Source organism: Chlorocebus sabaeus, chromosome 21 (genome assembly GCF_047675955.1).
Source record: "Chlorocebus sabaeus isolate Y175 chromosome 21, mChlSab1.0.hap1, whole genome shotgun sequence".
Classification (NCBI taxonomy): Eukaryota; Metazoa; Chordata; class Mammalia; order Primates; family Cercopithecidae; genus Chlorocebus; species Chlorocebus sabaeus.
The window spans coordinates 130,205,155-130,227,819 of NC_132924.1; the positions used below are offsets into that span (position 1 = coordinate 130,205,155).

At 53.8% G+C, this 22,665-nt stretch overlaps 1 protein-coding gene across 2 annotated transcripts in view; it reads right to left on the reverse strand.

The window, feature by feature from the left end:
• Positions 1-365: 365 nt before the first annotated feature.
• The window catches only part of PTPRN2 (protein tyrosine phosphatase receptor type N2), a 985,554-nt gene continuing 963,254 nt past the window's right edge, over positions 366-22,665 (reverse strand). For both annotated transcript variants that reach the window (XM_007983635.3, XM_037991107.2), the window contains 2 exons: positions 10,089-10,162; positions 366-2,058 (listed from right to left, as the gene is read on the reverse strand). In XM_007983635.3, the coding sequence (XP_007981826.3) occupies positions 1,987-2,058; positions 10,089-10,162 (146 nt within the window). In that variant the 3' untranslated portion in view covers positions 366-1,986. The remainder of the gene's footprint in view (positions 2,059-10,088; positions 10,163-22,665) is intronic.

Below are 22,665 nucleotides of genomic sequence, written 5' to 3' on the forward strand. Positions count from 1 at the left end.
TCACTGGGTCAGCGCCCGTTGTTAGCTTCCAGGACTGAGAATGGGGAGGAAGGGGGCATCTCCCACCCCAGGGTGCCCCATCCAGGTGGTGCCAGTGCACGGAGGGGCACTAAGGGCGTGTGTGGCATGGATGCGACCTGCGGCTCCTTACTGAGACTGTTTAATCCTGTTTTAAAGATGAAACCTCAGTGGCACCCTGGCCCTTTGTACACATCTAATGCTGCAGATACAGTGGCAACATGACCTGGAGTTCTAGGAAACGCCCACACTTCATTTCAGCATCTAAATACATGTCCAGTGGTTCAGGAAACAAAAAGACGGATGGGAGACAATCGTTTCTCCTCCCCAAATAAAGACCACCGGGATGTGAAATCAGAAGTTTAATATGACACAATTAAATATATTTATATATCTCACACCGGAGGTTTCTCTTCAAACATAAGGAGTTAGAAATTACAAGTAGGTATATGCTTCCTATATTCAGATAAATTCATTTCTATTAATTAAATTCCAGATAAAGAGAAGTAATTTTGGAAAAGAAATGATAGCTACATTAAAGCAGATATTCATTACAATACCATGTAGAGACATAAGCAATATTTCCGCATCATTCTGTCCGCTCAGTAGGCCGCGTTCCCTCTGGTGCGGCCTTTGGAGAGTACAATCTATCTAAGATGGAGGAAAGCTGCGGGAAGGGCTGGAGGGAGATGCGTTTTCTATCCTTAACCCCACACAGGAGATCTGCAGCCCACACAGCTGCCTCTGCACCGCCTTCCATGCGATCGTCCTGGGTTTAATGAAGTGAATTGTCCTATTTCTGGGGTAGGGGGTGAGGGCGAATCTGATACTCAAATGTTATTTTGTCAAATCCGAATATCTCTGTGTGCTTAGGTTTACATGATGTCAGAACACGTGGTTCCCTTCCAGGCTCTAAGCAGTGCGTGCAGGTGGCCCTGATCTCCTCCTCTCCGGGAGGGAAATCCTCGAAGCCCTCTCTGGGCCGCCCTGACCTCCTCCTCCCCCAGGAGGGAAATGTTCAGGGCCCTCTCTGGGGCCCCGCAGGTCCGGGATGTGCCTGGAGGAGCCAGCGGGGGCCTGGCAGGGTTCATGTGCTCTTGGGGACCCTCAGAGCTTGCTCAATGCCCAGATTGGTTCTTCCTGGTTCTGGTTATCTCACAGGTGAGCGTTCACAGGGGCGTCTGCTTTCGTAATGTAGAAATCAATATTTTAACATTGAAAACACATCTCAATGTTGGGGGTGCATCTGTAACTGTGCAAAGGTGAGGTCAGGGGAGTGCCAGCTTCAAGTGGGCACTACCCATGGGGTGGACAGGTGTCTGCCCCCGGGGAGCCCCTGAATCTTTCTGCTTGGGGTGACAGGTGTGGCTGACGGGGGCCGTCCATGGTGCCCAGGGCAGTGCTGATGGAGATGCAGTGAGGTGCTGTGATTGTCTTGCTTGCCCTGAAACTGCACGATGTTCAGTTCTGACCCCACGGCTTCTCCCAATGATAAATTGTCTTAAAGACAAATGCCAAATGTGTCTTGTGCGCTGGGCGGCCTCACTGAGTGCTGCCAGCTTCCCCGGCCCCTCCTGCACAGCAGACCCACCCTCCCGAAAGCGGCAGATGACAAGCACACTCTTCCTGCAAACTGCCTGGAACGTACTGCGACCGCATTGTTCACGCAACATTACTTGCAGCTAAGAATGGGAATGGGTGCTTTAAGAAAAAGTATTTTTTTTAAGCAACTGAAAATCGATGAACTGATTCTCCTCCACCTATAACTGGATTTTTCCACAAATCTCTCTTTATTATTGTTTGATTAAACAAAAATACACATTTTAACTGCTAAACTGCGCTGACTACGTGAGAGCTAAGGGCCCTATTACTATGCAGTTATAATAGAAGACACACAATTAAAGTCAGATCACGATTTCTGACGACATCCGTGGGGTGGGGGCTCCCCTGAGGCCCCGAGGCTGCCGCTCACTGGGGAAGGGCCTTGAGGATGGCGTTCACCTCTTCAGCCACGGCTGTCAGCGCGAACTCAAACTGCTCCTGCAGGGCGACAGAGGAGAGAAGTGCCAATGAGATGGCGTCCTCCCCCGACTCCTGCCACAGCGTTGGCTCCCTGCAAATGAGAGCTGTGTCCCCCCTTCCCAACGCAGCATCAGCTCCATGGCCGTTTCGCAGAAAGAAATTGTTTAGCAAAAAAGGCAAAAGGCTCAGATTTCCTTAGAACGGAAAGTATACCTTTGGTGTATCCAACCGTGAACACACATTGGAACTTCTCTCGCACTAGAAAGCCTCATCTTTCCCCATGTGGGGAGAAGCTGCCCACAGAAGCAGCGAGAAGGAAACGGCTCCCTGCGTCCTGCCCCATCCTTCTGACACTACGACTCCACGATTCCTCCTCACGGTCGCCCGCCTTGGTGGACGGAGTGAGGGGCAGGAGCAGACACCAGACAGACGTGGCCATTAAAACTCACAATGAGGGCCACGCTTGGGCGTTTCCTGTGCTCAGAAGTGTGATGTTTCATCGCTTTCGAAATCCACCTGTTACTCAGACCAGACCCACTCCGTTCCACATGCTGAGAAACCGCCCCTTGTCCACACCCCTCCTGGCTCAGGGCACGTGCACGTCCACAGCCGCTCGGGCAGCCACACCTGAGGGGCACCCCTCCCTCCACGGACAGCCTGCCAAGAGCATCCAGTGGGCGTGAGGGATGGGTTCACAATGCCAGGACCATTCGCTCCTCCAAAGACCAGGGCTTAGCGCCGGAGAGCGTAGCTGCCTCCTCTCCCGCAGGTGAGGTAGATAAATGCTCCTTTCCGCTTGCTCTTCAGTTTCCACCTCAAAACACTGCTATGGAAAACCCGAAAGCAGGCCAGCAGCACTCCAGCTACAGCCAAGAATGCATGGATGGTAACAACATGCAGGCTGTGACCCAGCTAACAACTCTGGGAAGAAAAGCCCTGTCAACGGCTTCAGTACTTGGTCATTTAAGGAATAGGGTAGCCCCGAACCAAAAATGATAATTTCCATTTTTGGATGTTTAGTGCATAACAGAAACATGGAAAATAGCTTGAACCAAGACATCAGAAAGTCAAAACAATGTGATGCTCATTTTGAGACAAAAGACAGTTTCTCCTTTCGTATTCCTCTGCCCTGATGCCGACGGAATGGTCTGCTGGGGACTCTATGCGCCTTTGGTAGTGTGGCCACGCGGCCTCTTAGGGGATGTGTTAGAATCTATTATTAAAGAAGTTAACTGAGTGTGGCGGCCACGTCAGGGTGGGAGCCGGGGAGATGCGTGTGCCTGCGACCTGTCTCTCTCCCCTCTGCACTGCCAGAAGGCACCTTTCTGCTCCTCAAAATCATGTGGGAGCTGCCCCTGTGGGGGCACGGGCTCAGGTCGGGCTGTGCTGGGAAGGTCCGCAAACATTCTGTCTAAATGCTGACTCCTGCCCCTCCCACAAGGAAGGTGCTGTTTAGGGGATCCAGGCTAAATATGCATCAACAGCCACCCAGGCCATTTCTTCCACAGTGCTGGGCTGCCAGTGCCCTGAGGCTTTGTGAGGGCTTGGAAATGCCGAAAATTAAGCGTGGCTTTTTGGGAAGCGAAATGTAAGTGTCATCTATCTATTTACATCTTCTGACACACTGGAAATCTAGCCTGAGAAATGATCTTTAAAGGGAAGAATAGAGAAGCACTGCCGTCCCGCAGCCCGCAGTGCAGTGGAGGCTGGAAAGCACTTCCACCCCCAGGGCCGGGTGCCAATCCCGCAGAGCTGCCCGGCCTCTCACACAGCCACGTGCGGCATCCGACAGGAAAGCCCAGTATCCATGCTACTGGGGAGGGGACGGGCGGGGGAACCCCACCAGGTCTGGATCGTAACTATTTCCAGGACTGCACAGTCACCGGACAGAGCAGCAGGAAGGGAACCGGGCGGCGGAGACACGCGCTCTACTCACTGGCCATGTTTGACAATTGTTACTGAACTGTTGGGCTCAAAGGAGAAGCAGCCCTGCCGGGCGTCTGGGCTGGTGTGTGCCCAGCACCTTACTCAGAGCCTGCTGGGCCCTGTGGGCGTCGGTTGGCAGGAGGAGGGGGCACTTCCCGGAGGGTGCTGTGAGCCTCAGAGCTGGCGTTTGAGGGGACGGGGCTTGTGGATCATCTTGTCCCTTATCGTGAAGGGTCAGCCGTGTGCAGCGCCGGGATGCAGCGCCCATGCCCTGTGGGTCCTCGAAGGCCTGGGGCCATGTTCCGAGCAGCATCCGCTGAGCAAGTGTCACCTAGACCCGCACCCTAGATCCCGGGTAGGCGGGGAAAACCCCAGCCTTTGGAGAACTTCTATGATAGGAGTTTATTTCAAAGGAGTAAAACACAATAGCAATGGATGACCAGATGACCGTCTTAGCCTAAACTGCATCTCAGTGCCAGCAGTCTGAGCGGGAGGGGCGCAAAGCCTCCTGGGTTTGCAAAGACAGGACATTTGAGAGGCCGAGTCAGGGCATTCTAAGCAAGAAAGCATTTTTGAACATATACTAAAATAAAATTTGAGGCCTGCTGGAGAAAGATCCCACGGCTTCTTCCAGTGGAACTGCATCCCATGGAGAAGTAGCTGAGGCGGGACGGCCCAGCCAGGCTCAGGCCAGGTCAGGCTGTCTGGTTGCCACCCCTGCATCCACACTGGACAGCGAGTGGGAACGCCCCTTCTCAGGCTGTCCTGGGGCAACCACAGGGTGCCCACATAGCTGGTGGAGGGATGGAGGCTGCAGGAGCCGCCACGGCTCTCAGACACCCGCTGCTGGGGTCAGGGTTGGCCAGGGCTGGAAGCTGTGGAGCTTTGCGGAGGCTGCTTGGATTTCTATTTGTGCTTATGTTTATATTTGTAATTCTTCAGGTGTAAACAAAGGCCTGGGTGGAGATAGGAACCTTAAAGGGGGTCTCTGAGCCACCTGTGGCCTCCAGGAGGCTGCACACACCCGTGTGGGGCGGCTTCCCCCAGCACCTCTCAAAAGGGGGTGAGGACGACATACCTTCCTGTGTCTGTCACCTTCAGCTTCTCTTTTCACAAAAGTAGACCAGCTCAAAGCCACACTGTGAGAGTTGAGCCCTGCCCAAGTTAGGGACTAGGCATTGTGTGTGTGTACACCAGGGCAGAGGACAGAGATGGAGAGACAGAGAGAGATGGAGACAGATGGAGAGAGACAGAGAGAGGTGGAGAGAGACAGAGAGAGGTGGAGAGAGATGGAGAGAGGTAGAGACGGAGAGAGGTGGAGAGAGACAGAGAGAGGTAGAGATGGAGAGAAGTGGAGAGAGATGGAGAGAGGTGGAGAGATACGGAGAGAGATGGCGAGCGGTGGAGAGCCACAGAAATGAACAGTTTCAATGGCACGGGAGGCCTTGGGAGAGGTGGGCTGCGGGCCTGAGGCTGATGCATGAGCGTGGACTGCACTAGGCATGACGGAATCCGTGTCTGTCACTCCAGTGCTGTGCTGGGTTGAGAAGATAGGAGCATGTCTGGGCCATGCCCTGCTTCTGGGACCAATGACTACACTGGGTACATCTGAGGAGGAGGCTGAGGTCAGGCTTTAGGACAAGGGGCTGGCACAGAAGAAAATGGGGAAGGAAGAAACTAAAATGCAGATGTGAGACGACAGGTTGGGGAGAGCGACGCACGGGCAGCACGTGGATATGCACGGGGTCTCCCGCCCAGTGAGGAAAGCACGGGGCCTCCTGTCCAGTGAGGGGGGTGCATGGTCTCCCGTCCAGTGAGGAAAGCGCGGGGTCTCCTGTCCAGTGAGGGGGGTGCATGGTCTCCCGTCCAGTGAGGAAAGCGCGGGGCCTCCTGTCCAGTGAGGGGGGTGCATGGTCTCCCGTCCAGTGAGGAAAGCGCGGGGTCTCCTGTCCAGTGAGGAAAGCGCGGGGTCTCCTGTCCAGTGTGGGGGGTGCATGGTCTCCCGTCCAGTGAGGAAAGCATGGGGTCTCCTGTCCAGTGAGGGGGGCGCAGGGTCTCCCATCCAGTGAGGAAACCGCGGGGTCTCCCGTCCAGTGAGGGGGGCGCAGGGTCTCCTGTCCAGTGAGGAAAGCGTGGGGCCTCCCGTCCAGTAAGGGGGGCGCGGGGCTTCTTGGGTGTGGGACACACTCATCACTGGCTCTACTTCTGGAACTGACAAATGTAAAAGAGGAAACACCATTGTGGGCAGGAAAGTGTTAAGGTCCTTGGTTAAATGGGAAACTCTTGAGACGTGTGGCGGGAAGGAAGGGAAGAACTGCTCTACCACAGATGCACCGATGAGAGAGAGGTGTGATTTCAGCCTTGTCTGCCATCCCTCATGTCTGCTGAGGGTGTGTGCACACAGCGATGTGTGTGGGGGTGTGTGTGCATGCAGCTGTGTATGGATGTGCACCGTGTGTGTGTGTGCAGTGGTGCAGGTGTGCATGGGTGTGTACAGGTGTGTGGGTGTGTAGATGTGTGGGGGTGTGCACCGTGTACAGCTGTGGAGGTGTGTGGGTGTGTGCAGTGTCCATGGCTGTGTAGGTGTGCACTCTGTGCAGATGTGTGGGTGTGCACAGTGTGCGTGGCTGTGTGGGTGTGCACCACGTACATGGGTGTAGGTGTGTGTGGTTGTATGCATGCGTGTGTGCAGGTGAATGTGCACAGGGTGTGTAGGTGTGTGTGGTTGTATGCATGGGTGTGTGCAGGTGTGTGGGTGTGCACAGTGTGCGTGGCTGACTGAGTGTGTCGCCTCTGGCAGCTCGTGTGGTGTCAAATCCTGAGCTGCGGTTCAGCCTCTGGGTGCCTGGACATTTTTTCTAAGATGACGGAGTTTGTGGTCAGGGACTGAGCGAAATATTTTCTATTCGACCCAAATGCCAGGGAGGAAACAGCTCTCCCGAGGTTTTTACTGTAGTGATGGTGTTTTGCTGTCGGGGCCTGTGGTCATCCTGGTCTCCGGGCGCTCACATCGACGGCTCGTTATTTCCTTGTCTTCAGTTCCAAACGAGGCAACGTGACTTCCTCCGTTCAAAGGAGCTGCAGACGCCTCCTCTTGGCTTCATGGAAGAAAAGCATTCAGACTGGACAGCAGCATTGTGCCCAAATAATTTTTCTATCTTTGTGAAATTGAACTTCTAGGGGAAGTTCAGTCTCGGGGTGATGTTGGGCAGCGCAGTCATGGGTTGACAGTGACTTTTGCGTGGTTCCCATTTCCTTATGCCTTGAAGTTCCAGGAGCTGAATTTATGTGCATGCTCCAAGACGGCTCCTGAACACAAACCCTAAGGAAGACGGGGAACTCCTCGGGATGCCCAGTCCAAGAAGGAAGCAGACTCTGAATCTGGAGTGCAGAAAACGGAGCTTTGGGTCACCAAGTGATCTGGGCAACAGGGCAAGAGTGTGTACGTGTTATCATCTTGCCATTTATTTATTTATTTTATATTGAAGTTCTGGGATCCACGTGCAGGGCGGGCAGGTTTGTTCCATAGGTAAGCATGTGCCATGGTGGTTTGCCGCCCCCGTCAACCCATCACCGAGGAATTAGGCTCCGCATGCATTAGCTATTGATCCCTGATGCTCTCCCTCTCCCTTCCCCACTGACAGGCCCCAGTGTGTGCTGTTCCCTTCCCAGTGTCCATGTGTTCTCACTGGTCAGCTCTCATTTACAAGTGAGAACAGGCGGTGTTTGGTTTTCTGTTCCTCCATTAGTTTGCTGAGGATAATGGCCTCCAGCCCCATCCATGTCCTTGCAAAGGGCATGATCTCATTCCTTTTTATGGCTGCATATTATTCCACAGCGTATTCGCACCACATTTTCTTTACCCAGTCTATCACTGACGGGCATTTGGGCTGGTCCCAGGTCTTTGCTGTCATCTTACCATTTAAAAATAGAGTAGAATGGAATACCTGGCATGTCATGATCATGATTGTGGCTTTCTTTTTCTCTGATGAGTCCCGAAGCACCTCACTTCACGAAGGGTCTTGGGACCACCTTGCACGCCTCAGTCATCAGTGTGCCAGGAAGGGCTCGTTCTGGCAAACAGGATACACACAAGGGAGGCCTGGAGGCTTTGCTCTTTGCAATGTTTTTTCACTTTTGGCAAGAAGATATCCCCTTGAGATGATTTTGCCCAGACCCATCCTAAAACCAGTGTGTGTTCTGGGCAAACTCACCCGTCCGGAGGGGAAGAGGCTGCCTGAGAGGCAGGCAGACATGTGGGGAGGAAACTAATTTGAATTTAGATTTCCTGGGACTTATCCCAGAGTGGGCCTCGGTGTGGAGTCACGATCACACCTGCCTGAGGTGGCACTCGCTGTCCATTCCTGGTTATGCGCGCCCGGTTCTCCCAGCCTCCATGGCCTCCTCTGTCCAGTTCAGAGCCACCTGAAGCTCCTGGGACTTAGGGCCAGCCAGAAGGCGGTACGTGCCTGCCTTCACAAGGCCACCTCTTTTGCTGCTAGGCAGCCAGGCCAGGAGGATGGTCAGTGCAGCAAGATGGACCCTTCCATGGATGGACCCTTCCATGGCATGAAACCTGGGAACTCCTTGGTACAGGGAGGCCAGACATACATCAACCTCACGTCCAGTTCTTGTTGAGACAAAGCTCACCCGAACTTTTTTTGTTTTGACCGCTGTTGCTGCTGGAACAGCAGCTGTCCCCTGTGTCACTTCCTCTCTCGACAGCCTCACAATACGTGCCGAGTGCTGTGGTGAACAAGCAGAAGGAGAGACAGACGTGCGCACAGTCCCAGCTTCTCCCCGAGAGACACTGAGTAACCACACAGGGAAAAATCAGCACCCAGCCACGCAGAAACCTCCAGACACACGCCTCAGTGGGTGTGGACGTGAGGCTCCCTTGTGAGGGACATTCCTGCCCCCCCCCACCCCGCCCAGACCACGGGGGACGTGGGACACACCTAGACAAGAGACGTTCCACAAAGACAGAGCAAGGCTGCTGGCGCTGTAGAAGACCTCACGGCCGTGAAGCGTCCCGGACAGCAGAGGAGCCATGAGCCCCTCGCATGGCCTGCTCCAGGGGAAGTTCCCTGGTGGGGCATGGAGGGCATCAGGCTGGGACTATCGGTCAGTCAGTGGTTTGTTTCGATGCTGACTTCCTGGGTTTGGTCACTGCACTGTGGTTATGTGAGGTGTTCATATTTGGGGACACTAGGTGGAGGGTTGGTGGATTATTTCTGAGTTTTTTTTTTCCTCTGGAGGCTGAGGCAGGAGAATCGCTTGAACCTGGGAGGCGGAGGTTGCAGTGAGCTGAGATTTCACCACTGCACTCCAGCGTGGGTGACAGAGCGAGACTCCGTCTCAAAAAATAAAACAAACAAAAAAACCCAAAACAACAACAAAAAAAAACGAAGAAAATATACTGTCCCAAGACTTACAAAGAACTTCCACAAAATCACGTGATGGTGCTACCAGTTGCACAGAGAGGGCAAAAAGAAACAGGGGAGTAGAGAGGCCAAAGGCACGCAAGCCCAGCCTCAGGGCGAGAAGCCAGACACATATCAACCTCACATCCAGTTCTCGTTGAGCCAAAGCTCACCAGAATTTTTTTGTGTTGACCCCTGTTGCTGCAAACTGAGTCTCTTCAGCAACTGTGAGCGATTCTGGGTGCTCCAGGATGCTGTGCCCTGGGTCCTCCACAAAGTGCAGGCCCCAGAGAGGCCGGGCAGCACTCAGTGAGCTCAGAACATCCTCCGGAGGGTTCTGGGATTTATCGTCAACCTGTTTCTACAAAAATACAGCATTCTCCCCCCACCCCCAAATCTAGTGAATGGAAAGAGCCAGTGAATCGAGTTCCTATGACTTGAGATGTGGCTGCATCTGGAGGTGTTGCAGGAATCGTCAGTGGACCTCTGGGGGCCCAGACGTGCCCCCACCCATGCAGGACCGGTGTGGACCAGGCCAGCCAGAGCAGAGCAATTGGTGTGTGGCTCACAGTAAACCAGGCCCTCCCCGTGCTCCTGTGGCTCACGGTAAACCAGGCCCTCCCCGTGCTCCTCTCGGGAACACGGCCACAGAGAGGCACCTTTAATAGGTCTATGTCCTGGAGGAGAGACTGACAGTACCTTTGTCTGGACCATGCCGGGTCTCTGGTCCCTCAAGTGCTCCAGGGTTGCTGCGATATCAATCTCTTTAGCACCTGCAACAAACCACAAATTGGGCTGAGTTCAGAGCACAAGATAATCCATGCCACATCTGTCAATCTCCTGCTAGCCACGTTCCCTCTGGGCTGAGAGGCCAATTGAAAATTATTACACTCATCCCTCAGCAGGCTGGCAGGCGGCTGCAATTTCAGTGTTCATATAGAAGACGAAGGCAGGGGCAGCTTTCATTAGCATTAATTCCAGAAAGCTGGGCTGAAAAATTGTTATAAGATGCTCATACAGATACTTACCAACAGCAGGCCGTCGCCATCAGAAACCAAAGTTGGTTTTTCTTTTTTTTTTTTTTTTGTTTGACACTTCAGGGAATGTCATAAATCATAGGGAACCACATATAAACTTTACCTTTGATTGCATAGGGTTACTTTTTCATTTAAAGAAATAAAAAATCAAATTAATTTAGATTAATGGACTTAACCTTAATATTGGCTTTTAACTGTACAGTTTCCTGCTTTTTAAACTCTAACGTTCCATGTTTTGGGACTGAGGAAAGGTAGCCCATGGCTAGTCCCAGCTCGGCAGTTCACCGAAAGCTCCATCCTCCTGTAGACAGCACCGATCTCACGGCAGGTGTTGCTGGCTGCACTCAAATCATGCTATTTAAGTTTTAAATTTTAAGCTAATAATTAATTCAGCACATATTCTTGTTTTTCCATTTTGCTAGGTTCTTTAGTAGACAGATAATGAGCAGGACAGGTCCCGACCTCTCCAGCGTGTTGCAGGTGAGAGGGGGAGACAGGACACAGCCGCCAGGATGAGAAACACGGAGAGGTGTGGGATGAGGAGCAGGAGGCACCTCCGAAGCGGGTCAGAATCCCACAGGGAAACCCACATAGGTGCCAGGCACTTCACGTCCCCTCTACCACGACCCCTCTACCGAACACGGTGAACTGAGAACCGCGGTCACCCCAGTCGCAGATGAGGAAATGGAGACATGGCTAATGGTGTGTCCAAGCCACAGAGAGAAGGAAGCCGCAGTCATTGGAACTCTGACTACCGTGGGCAGGACAGTGCTGGCCAAAGACCTGAGGAGACCCAGGTGGCCCAGAGTCAGGTGGGCCCCGGGCCTTTCTCTCTGGCCATAACGTGAATACACACCACATTCCTCACCCAGCCAATCAGGAGAGCAGGTTTAAAATTCCTAAGGTTCCTCAATTTCCTTTCCCTGTGGTTCTGCAGCTTCATAGGGTGGCAACTGAAAAGCCAGTGCGGGCTCGGGCTCCAGGATCATCCCAGCAGGGTAGTGGGTGCCTGCAAAGCACCTCCAAGTCACAGGGCCTGCTTCAGAGCCACAGGCAGCCAGGAGGGAAAGGCAGGGGTGACAGGGAGGCTGGGGAGGACACGCGCTGGAACCAAATGTCATATTTGCATGAAAGGAGAACAAAGCAGGTGGCACAGAGAATCTGGCCATCAGGACAGCTCTGCAGTGGCTCCACCAGGGAGGCCCGGCGCGAGATGACCACCCCACCTGCCCCGCCTAGCTGGAGGGTCTCCCCACCCTTGAACACAGAAGGTGGAGATATTGGCATCCCCCAGCAGGAACAGGGCTTGTGGTGATGGGAGCCACTGTCGGGGCTAAGCCTGGCCGTCCCTCCAGCTCCCATCCTCTCGCTAAAGGACCCCATTCTCCTGGGCAGGGAAGACCATGAGGGCCGCCACCTTTTGAGCCAGAGCCTCTGCAGGCAGGAAAGGAGCCTCTCTTTTGGGGCAGCCCCTGTGAGCTCGGCCACCAGGGAACTAGCTGGCAGCTCATGTGGGTGGAAGGTGAAGTCAGGTCCACAGGTTTCCTTAATTGCTCCTCTTTGGGTCTCCAAAGGCCTCAAAAGTTGACAAGGCCACAGTAAATACAATCTTGTTTTAAAAGAAATCCATAAATTTAAAACAGCCTGACATGAACGGGTGAGTTTGTTTAATGGTAGAGAGGAAGGGAGGAAGCCGAAGGACCCCTCCTGCAGCTACGACTGTGGCGGCCGAGGATGCCGCTTCCTCTCCTCCTCCTCTCACGGGCACTCTGGCAGTTGTGCCCACATAGCAGAATCATGGCAGAAACGAAGAAGGGGGACTGGCCTCTCTGAGACAAGCTTGTCTTATGAAAGTCAAGTCCCTGCATGGAGAGCGTGAGGTTAGTCTCAGCGCCATGGCACGAACGTTCGTGCTTCAGCCAAAAAACTCCTCAGAAACGCCCACATCGTCTGTTGCACCGTGACTGTACCTTTGGTAGGAGCTGTGGCTTCTGGACACATTGTCCCCAGAACTTTGCTGCAATTTAAATGTGAAAAATACCACAACTGTAGGCAGAAGGATAAATAAGCTGCAATTCACAGCATCTTTCAAGCATCTCAAGTTGGTATAAAGGCTCAAGCTAAACAGAGACTCCAGATGGGGCTCACCCAAAGGAAGGCCACTGGCCACCATGCGCTCCACAGCCACTGTGCACCCCACAGCCACCACACACCCCACAGCCACCACGCACCCCACAGCCACCACGCACCCCATGGGCACCACACACCCCACAGCCAGCACACACCCTACACACCCCACAGCCAGCACACACCCCACAGCCAGCACACACCCCACAGCCAGCACACACCCCACAGCCAGCACACACCCTACACACCCCACAGCCAGCACACACCCCACAGCCAGCACACACCCCACAGCCAGCACACACCCCACGGGCATCACACACCCCACAGCCAGCACACACCCCACAGCCACCACACACCCCACAGCCACCACACACCCCACAGCCACCACACACCCCACAGCCACCACACACCCCACAGCCAGCACACACCCCACAGCCAAAACACACCCCACAGCCACCACACACCCCACAGCCACCACGCACCCCACAGCCACCACGCACCCCACACACCCCACAGCCACCACACACCCCACAGCCAGCACACACCCCACAGCCAGAACACACCCCACGGGCATCACACACCCCACAGCCAGCACACACCCCACAGCCACCACACACCCCACAGCCAAAACACACCCCACAGCCAGCACACACCCCACAGCCAGCATGCACCCCACAGCCACCACACACCCCACAGCCACCACACACCCCACAGCCACCACGCACCCCACGGCCACCACACACTCCATGGCCACCACACACCCCCCAGGAACCATGCACTCTATGGCCACTGCACACCCTGTGGCTACCGATCACACACCCCACAGTCACTGCGCACCCCATGGTCACCACACACCCCAAGTTCTGCTGGATTGGCTCTTTAGAAATCATCCAGAAGAAATGGCAGACGCTTGCTGTTTACCTACCACGTGTAGAAAACAATAACATAACTAAAAAGCTTCCCGATAAAAGTAACACAGTATTTCTATGTACCAGGAAACCTGCCCTCTCATTTAGAAAGGAAGTCATTCTGCAAAGCAGCTGGCCGCGTGAATAACAGCTCAGAAACTGGGAATGTGTCAGCTCCATCTAACACTGGGTGTTGTAACTCCTCACACATCCCGACTGCTGACCTCAGCACGATGCTGACCTGGACTGAGTGGGGAGGGGACAGGCCGAGGTGCAGGCCCAGGGAGGTTCCGTGTGCTGGGGCCTCACACCCACGCTGAGAGCACACTGTCTATCTTCCGCTGTTCGCTGCTGGGATTGGAAACCAGGTTCTAATACACAAAATGTATTATAACTAGTCTTGTGTAATTAAAAACATAAGGTGTCTATTGGCTTTTAAGAAATTTTCCCAACACCAAAAAAGGCGAGTTAAGGCAGGAGCGCTGGGGTTGCCGACAGACGCCGAGTTGTGTCAGGTGACACGGGGAAGCTCAAGCTACAGAGCTGAGGTGTGGGTTTCCGCTCTGCACCCTATGCTGGGCGTGGCGGGGAAGCTGGATGGGCCAGCCTCACCTCTGGAGGGGCTTTCCTCCCGTTTCCAGGGTCCAGTGAGGGTCCAGTGAGATGACGCACGATTACGTGTAATTTACAAAACTCATTTGATACTCAGGTGACCTCACAGATCTCGTGAGCAAACTCTTCTGGGAGAGGGTGAGATCCAATCGGTTATGTTCTCTGAAGCCTTCCAGACACGAGGACAGCAGCAGCTTCTACGGGGATCCCTCAGCTCTCTGTCTCAGGAGTCACGGACCTCAGGAGAAGCAGGTGTGGTATAAATAGTCTGATTCAAGAGACAGGGAGCTCTCAGCCTTCCTGAGATGTCACGTTCAGGGTTCATCTGGGCCACAGAGTTAAAACCTCTCTCCTTTAGGTGGCTTAGGGTACTTGTTTTTAGTCCCTGAAACTTCTTTTTTAAAACAACTTTCAACGGCAATGTCACCTGAAGGGCTGTGTGTATGATTGTGCTAGTGTGGAATCCTGGGCGACCGTCCCTCACTGGCAACTGCCCTCCTAAATTCTGGCCGGAGCCATGAAGCCGTCAGGAGCTGTAGCAGGTGCGGGTGAGGAAGGGGCTCTCCCTCCGTGTGCACTGATCTCTGGAGATGGTCATCGCTGGCAGCTGCCTCCCAGAACAGCGGCGTGGTCCTCAGATAAAATGCGATGGATAAAGTCTCTCTTATTTCACGACATCGTGGCTCCCTCTCAGACTGTGGTTTGTGAGGAAAAGTGAAAAAAGGAAGGAGAAAGACGCGCCGGGTCATCCCCAGATAACATGGAGAGAACTGGGCTGAAATACAGAACGACACAGGAGCATGCCTCCAAATCGCAATGAGTCCAAGACCAAAACTGAAGAGTGGAGGACACGGAGTTAACGCTTAAAAAGTGTGTGGCACCAACATTAGGTCCGTAACGGATGTATTAGTAAAATCAGTTGTCTGCTGTGGATAGCTCCTGCTTCTTGCATGCTAGAATTAAGAATAATTCCTTACTTGAAGTGTGGCAGAGAGAGAAGCTTTCATAGAACCCATGTGTGAGATCTTTCATAAGGGACAGACTCTGGACAGCCAGGCTCAGGCCAGGCGTCGGGTCCTGCCTGCTCTCGTGCCCTCCTGAGCATGGGTGCAGCCAGGCCGGGCGCCAGATCCTGCCCGCTCTCGTGCCCTCCTGAGCATGGGTGTGGCCAGGCCAGGCACCAGATCCTGCCTGCTCTCGTGCCCTCCTGAGCACGGGTGCGGCCAGGCAGGGCAGGGGCACAACGATGGCATTGATAAAGCACCTGCTGGGTGGGCATGTGTCCCCCTTCACTTGGCTTTTCTTGGTGTCAAAGATTCACTTAAAGCCTCCACTGCATAGAAAGCTCCCTCTAGTGCATTTAAAGTAGAATTCTCTCTTGAAAAATCCAATTTTGCTGACAAGGTGAAGGAGCAGCTAACAAAAGTGAAATTCCAGGTAAACGGAAAGGCCCAGTGGTGTGACGCTCACATTGAAAAGCCTGCAAACAGTCGAGGAGTCAGAGCACACAAAAAGAAAATCTGGATGGAAGGAAAGAAAGGAACCTTAACGATGGTTACCGGGGACAGAGGGTGGGTCCACAGAGAAGTTCCAGACGTTTTCCACCTAAGAAGCATCGTGGTGATTCAAACACCAGGAAATGAATAGACTCAGTGGAGCCTCTTTCTGCTACTTGATGAAGTTTAATTTGAGTTGTCAATGTTGGGAATATACAGGGAAGTGATGAATGGACTCAGTGGAGCCACTTTCTGCTACTTGACCAGGTTTGAGTTGTCAATGTCGGGAATGTACAGGGAAGTGACGCAGGCTGCCATCTTGGCCAGCACCTCAGTGTGGTGAATGCTGGCTGAGTCGGTTTCTTGTTTGGATTGGGCTGCACCCTCATGCCTGGGACACCCAGGAAGACCCACCTCTCTTGCTGTTAGTGGACCGGGGAGGGAGCCACAGACACCAGGCTCTGCATGCTCTGCTGGCACCTGAATGGCCGCTGGGTACCACGCCGTGCCCAGCTCAGCAAATGTAAATCGTTCTCATCATTATTTTCTAATTCACTCAGGGCTCACTGGGTTAAAAGTTTATACATTGGTTAAATACATTTTTAAGACAACAGACGGTTTTTTTCTTTTAGCTTTAGAGAAAAAATGTTAACCATTAAAAGCCATTAAAAGAATATTAGTGTTAAAGTATTAAAACTATTTGTCACAATGAAAGAATCCATTTGAAGTTAAAGAAAACCAAACAAATATGCTACCAGTGTCTCTTTACAAGGCCTGTTTGATTTCTCCTGTACTCTGGCTCTTGGCTGACCAAGCCATGTGATTCAGCTCATGGTCCTAGACCACATCCTCCCAGTAAACAGAGTGAACGCCGACGGATGGGGTGTGCCAGGAGGACCATTGTCACCGTCTCCCAACTGTCATTCTTCCGCATGGCTTCCAGCAGCCTGTTCATGGATAATAACTGGATGAGCGCAGGTTAAGTTTTATTACAATTTTACTCAGAGGTTTTGCAGATGGCAGGGATGCAATGTATTCTTTTTTTCTTGAAAGTAAAAAAGACAATGTGGCCGGGCGCGGTGGCTCAAGCCTGTAATCCCAGCACTTTGGGAGGCCAAGACGGGCGGATCACGAGGTCAGGAGATCAAGATCATCCTGGCTAACACGGTGAAACCCCCTCTCTACTAAAAAAATACAAAAAACTAGCCGGGTGAGGTGGCAGGCGCCTGTAGTCCCAGCTATTCGGGAGGCTGAGGCAGGAGAATGGCGGGAACCTGGGAGGCGGAGCTTGCAGTGAGCTGAGAACTGGTCACTGCACTCCAGCCTGGCGACAGAGCGAGACTCCGTCTCAAAAAAAAAAAAAAAAAAGACAATGTATGCCAAGTGTTCAAGAGAGAAAGGCCTTTACTTGCAGGAGAAAATTTTCTCAACTCCACCCTCTGGAAGAACTGAAGAAAAGCTTGGTCCTAACGAAATGCATTCGAATTAAGGACACATGGTGATTATTATGAATCCAGATAAGGAACGAAGTGGAACAGTTCCTGTGCCCTGGGAGGCGCAGAGCTCCTCACTCACCCAGGCTGGGATATTTCTGCTTTGTCTGGGATATTTTCACGTGCACACGCACATGCACACACCCAAACAACACACACCCCCATACTCATGTCATACATATGCATATGCACATGCACACACACAGAGGCATACACACACCACACAATACACACCTACACTCACGTCATACATACGCACATGCACACACACACATATACACACAGGCATACACACGCCACACAATACACGCACACTCATGTCATACACACAGGCACACACACACATATACATACAGGTATGCACACACCACACAACACACCCACACTCACGTCATACATATGCACATGTACACACACAAAGGCATGCACACACCCACATTCACACTCACGTCATACATACGCACATGCACACACGTACACATGCATACACACACCCACACAATCACACTCACATCATACATATGCACATGCACACAGACACATGCATACACACACCAAAACACCCCATGTCATACATATGCACATGCAGGCACACACACATGCACACACCCAAACATGCACATCCCACACTCACATGTCATACATACACATATGCCCACACACATACACGTGTGCACATGCTCACACTACAGTCACACCCCACAGTCATACATATGCACATACAAGCACACATACACATGCACACGCCCACAATATGCACACCCCACACTCACTTCATACATATGCACACACATGCACACAGATATACACACAGGCATGCACACACAACACACCCACGCTCACGTGCCATACATATGCACATGCACACACACATATACACACAGGAATGCACATGCCCACACAACACACACACCACGCTGATGTCACACGCACACACATGCACAATGTCATACATATGCACATGCATGCACACACATATACATAGGCATGTATGCATCCACACAAGATGCACACAGCACACTCGTGTCATACATACACACACACAGATATACACACAGGCATGCACACGCTCACACAACATGCACATCCACACTCATGTCATACATACATGCATGCACACATACATACACAGGCGTGCACACACCACACAACACACACACCCCACTTATATAGGTCATACATATGCACACACCACAGAACACTCACATCCTACACACATGCACACACACACCGACACCCCACACTCTCACAATACACCCCACATCACACATGCACATCCATTATTCCTACATTCAGGATCACACACATCATACACACGCACACACACATAGAACACTCACAGCTCACACTGCACATTCCACGCCCCATATCACACACTCATATGCTGCGCACATGCACACACCCACGTGCATGCACACACGTACACATGGGCATGCATACGCCCACACACCCACACCCATCACACACACACATGCACACACTGGCCTGGGCCTTCGGTGCTGAGTTTTTACTTCACATCTTTCCTGGATGATCTTAACTACAGACTTACGAAAATTATAAGCAGGATTTTTTTTGCTGACCTTCCAGATAAATTATATGGTCTATGTTGCAACACTTTGCTGGGATCAAAGGAGGCAAATCTGCGTCTTATTCACTTGAAAATCAAGTAGATCAGAATCATAACAAACTAGCTACTTCTTACGTATTTTTTCCTTTGAATAAATTCTAAATCCTTCTTTTGGAAAAACTGAGATGCCTCCAGATCCTTATAAAAAATGTAAGTTAAACAAAATGTAGAAGTGTATAAATGAGTACTGTCGTTTTAAAGTCATCCGCTAATACTCCAGGAGGACAGGGAATGTGCAAAATATCCTGATAAGTTTCTATCGACTGCTGGACCATCCCATAATACTGTTGAGGTGTTGGCAGCATCAATGCGGAGACGCCGGACCTCCGCACCCCTGTGCAGGTGAGCACAGCTTCACGATTCAAGGGGGGATTGTTAAAAGTGAAAGACGAATACGATGGCTCCGCAATTCCGAGTCCCATCTGTGTGTGAACACATGCACGTTGGTGCAACGCGGTGCCCACTGCAGTTTGCTGCCACCCCACCTATCTGCCCTGCACAACCAGTGCCAGGGCACCGGGGCAGGACCGAGATGCAAACGCAGCGTCTGCGCTGACAGAAGAGGTTTGGGAACGGCACGAGAGCCCCAAGGCAGGGGAGTGCTGAGGTACATCCTGGAGCGTCCGTGTGATGGGGTAGGGCACGCAGCCATTCTCGGGTCGGTGCAGAGGACACACACCCACACGGGGAGCTCCAGGATGTGGCTAGGCCCTCACACCTACATCAGAATCAACACGCATGTGCAGTAAATGGCATTCAGGAGGCGTCTGCAGCTGAGTAACGATCACACCAAACTGTGAATATTGAACACGTGGAAGAAAACAGGGGGCCCGCCTAAGGCAACCCTTCTCATGCTGCCTGGAACACGCACACACCACTTGCACCTTTAACCTGAAAGGTGCTCACGCACTGGTCCAGTGGGGATGTGTGATGAACGAAGCCAGCTCCCCTCCCAGGCCGCACTGACCACTGGTATTGCTGCTCCTGGGGGCCTGGCCTTTATGGGGGTCTGGTGGGATCCCTCCTGCAAGGGCACAGGCCAGGCTCTCCTCTCGCTTGCTCCTGCAGGGCCGGCAGCTGCCTCAGTCCCCCTGAGTCTATTTTGGGTTCAGAAAGTGCCTGGGCTGGGGACAAGGCCAGTTACACATTGACTCAGTTCCGTGGCTTATAGTGCAAGCACGGAGACCTTGTCCCACACCTGTGGGCTCATGGCCAAGGACACTTTGCACCTTTTGACCTCAGAAACAGGAGAAACGGAAGCACAGGGGAGGCCGAGCAGGGAGCCGAGCGGCCGCGTGACACTGCACGGAATTGCTGCCCTTCCCACACGCAAGTTCTGTCTCACGTAGTTGCTGTACGTCTGGAAGAATCTTGAGTGAGGATTACTGATTCCAAGGGACAGCGTGCGACCCCCTGCCGCACCCTGACTCCATCGGGGGACCCCCAGCATCCTACTCAACACCACGAGGGAGCCCCACTGCCAAACGGCCAGGCTGCATGAGCCTGGATTTCAGGTGCCAGGAAAGGACGCGCAGGACCCGCTGCCTCTGGGGACAGCCCCTCAGGGTCTGGACGGAGGATGTTGGGCCTGAGGGCTGGGCAGGGATGATGCTCTGGGAGATGCCTCCAGGACAATAGGGAGACCCCTATAGCCCTCCGCACGGGCCCCTCGAATCCCAGGACAGGGAGTGGCAGAGCACGCTGGCGGGGGCTGGATGAGCAGAGGAACGAGGGAAGGATGGAGTGGGTGGGTGTGAGAGGAGGGGAGATGGAGAGGGAGACCACAGACTGTGTGGGGAGGGCGGCTGCACCGCAGGAAATGGAGCAACCAGGCCGTGAGCAGGATGTGCACAGAGGAGGAAGGAGAGGATCCAGCGACTGAGACGGAGGAGCAACTGCCGGGCAGCAAGCAGGGAGCAGAATCAGGCAGGGGAGTGCGCACGCTGGGCCAGATTGGACTGTGGAGCTGTGTCTGCAACCAGAACCTCAGAGGGCAGGACTTTGATCCCCTCCTGAATTTCCAAATAGGAGTTTGAACAGAAACACGTGGACTCAGGGACCAGTGCTTGCGGCATGCCCTGAGGGCGACACAACTGCCCCCACAGGGCTGTGGCCCCCCAGCCCCATCTCTCTCCTGTGTTCTCTCCCACATCCTCAGCGGCTGCCTGCTGCCAGCTCCCTCGCTGTGGCCTCATCCAGCTCCTGCTGGTGTGGTCTGACCCCTAAATGTGTGCCAGCAAGGCCTGTGTTGGAGGGAGGGGAGGGCCTGGATGGGCCTGATGGGCCTGATGGGCTGGTGCCAGCACCTGGGACCAAGGAGGGAGCTTGCAGAAGGGACGGCCCTCGGCCAGGTGGGACCTGAACGACATCTTTCGGCATCCAATGGGCCCGAGGTGTCTGCGTGTCCATGAGGAGAAGCAGAGGACTGCCCAGGTGAGGACATCAGACCCTGGAGTGGGTGAGGAGCCCCTGCAGCCAGGCTGTGTGAACCCTGGCTCAGCAGGGCCGGCCTGACCCCTTGCAGGTCGGAGACCCATGGGCTGGTACACTCAGTGAGGACGGCCACATGCACAGGGACGAAGACCCCCAAGGAGACCATCGAAGGATGGTGGGCAGTGCTGCCCACACGGACACCCAAAGTGTGTTTCCCAAGACCAGAGGGCCTCACACTGTCCACACGCTCCCACCTGGTGATCAACACCAGGGCCCGCCTGTGCCCCGCCGGGGTGGGGTCAGCCACACCCCTGGACCACTGCTCCAACCAGTGTCCATCGTCTGCCCCCTACATGGGACAGGGCACTGCAGTCCGGCCCAGGAACCTGGGGACACCTCACGCCCCACATCCCTCACTGTTTCTCTTGCACCAGAAAAGCTCAGGGGAAGGAAAGGCACGGAAAACAAACAACACGCAGTGGACAAGGCCCTGCTGCTGCCCGACGGAAGGCAGTTCCTCCCTGGAAGAGAAAGGGGCAGACAGGCTCCCTCTCCCCTTCCCTTCTCCCACCTCACCCAATTCTGGGCACTTTGTCAGCCTGAAACTTGCCTGAGCGAGACAAGAGACACCGTGGGCCGAACGTGCCTGTGAGGTCCCTTTCCCGCTGACACTTCGTGTTTTCACGTTTCAGCCAAACATAAAAGCGAGACGTCTCCCGCTCAGCTTTCCGGTTTCTGCCCAGCCCTCGTGTCCCTCTAAGTCTCGTCTGCAGAAGGCTGAACCCCATGTACCTGTACCTCCTTCCCTTGATGCCCAAATGTGCGGCTCTGTCCGGCTCAACCCTCTGCTGGGCCCCGCGGCTGAGCCGGCCTGTTCTTCAGTTCCAGCTCCATCCCCCGGCCCTCTCAGTCCTGCACTGCCCAGATGGTCCCCTGGCTATCTGGTTCTGCACTGCCTGGCCATGCCATCCCCTCAGCCCTCTGGTCCTGCACTGCCTGGCCAGTCCCCCAGCACCTGCCTGGGTTCTCCCACTTCCCTGTAGACTCCAGGTTGTGCCCAGAGAGAGCTGAGCTCAGTGGCCCAGGCCCTTCACCACTGGCCCTCAGTTTCCTCTTCCTCCAGTAGTTTCCATGACAGCCCCAAACGAACTCCCCAGCTAAGCTGCCCCTCTGTCCCTGGAGCCCTGGAACACACCACGCTGTGCCTCTGAGCGCCATCCCTGGGGTCGTGTGCCTTCCACCATCCTCCCTCTGGGGCCTTGAGCCTTTGCAGACTGAGCAGGGTTCTGCATCTGACCCTGGCTGGCTGGAGGCCTTGAGGCAAGTCACCCAACCTCCCAGAACTGCTTCCTCAGCTCGCAACAAAGTGGTCAGAACGGATGGCCCCTCGGACCCCTCCATTTGGTGAAACGTGTTCTGCGGGTCTTCCTGAGCCCCGGCCCGTGAGTGAAGCTGCCATCTCTGCATCTGGGAGTGTCCTTGTCTGCTCCCCACCACCCTGCAGCCACAGACCCCTTACCTGTCTCTCAGCAGAGCAGGAAGA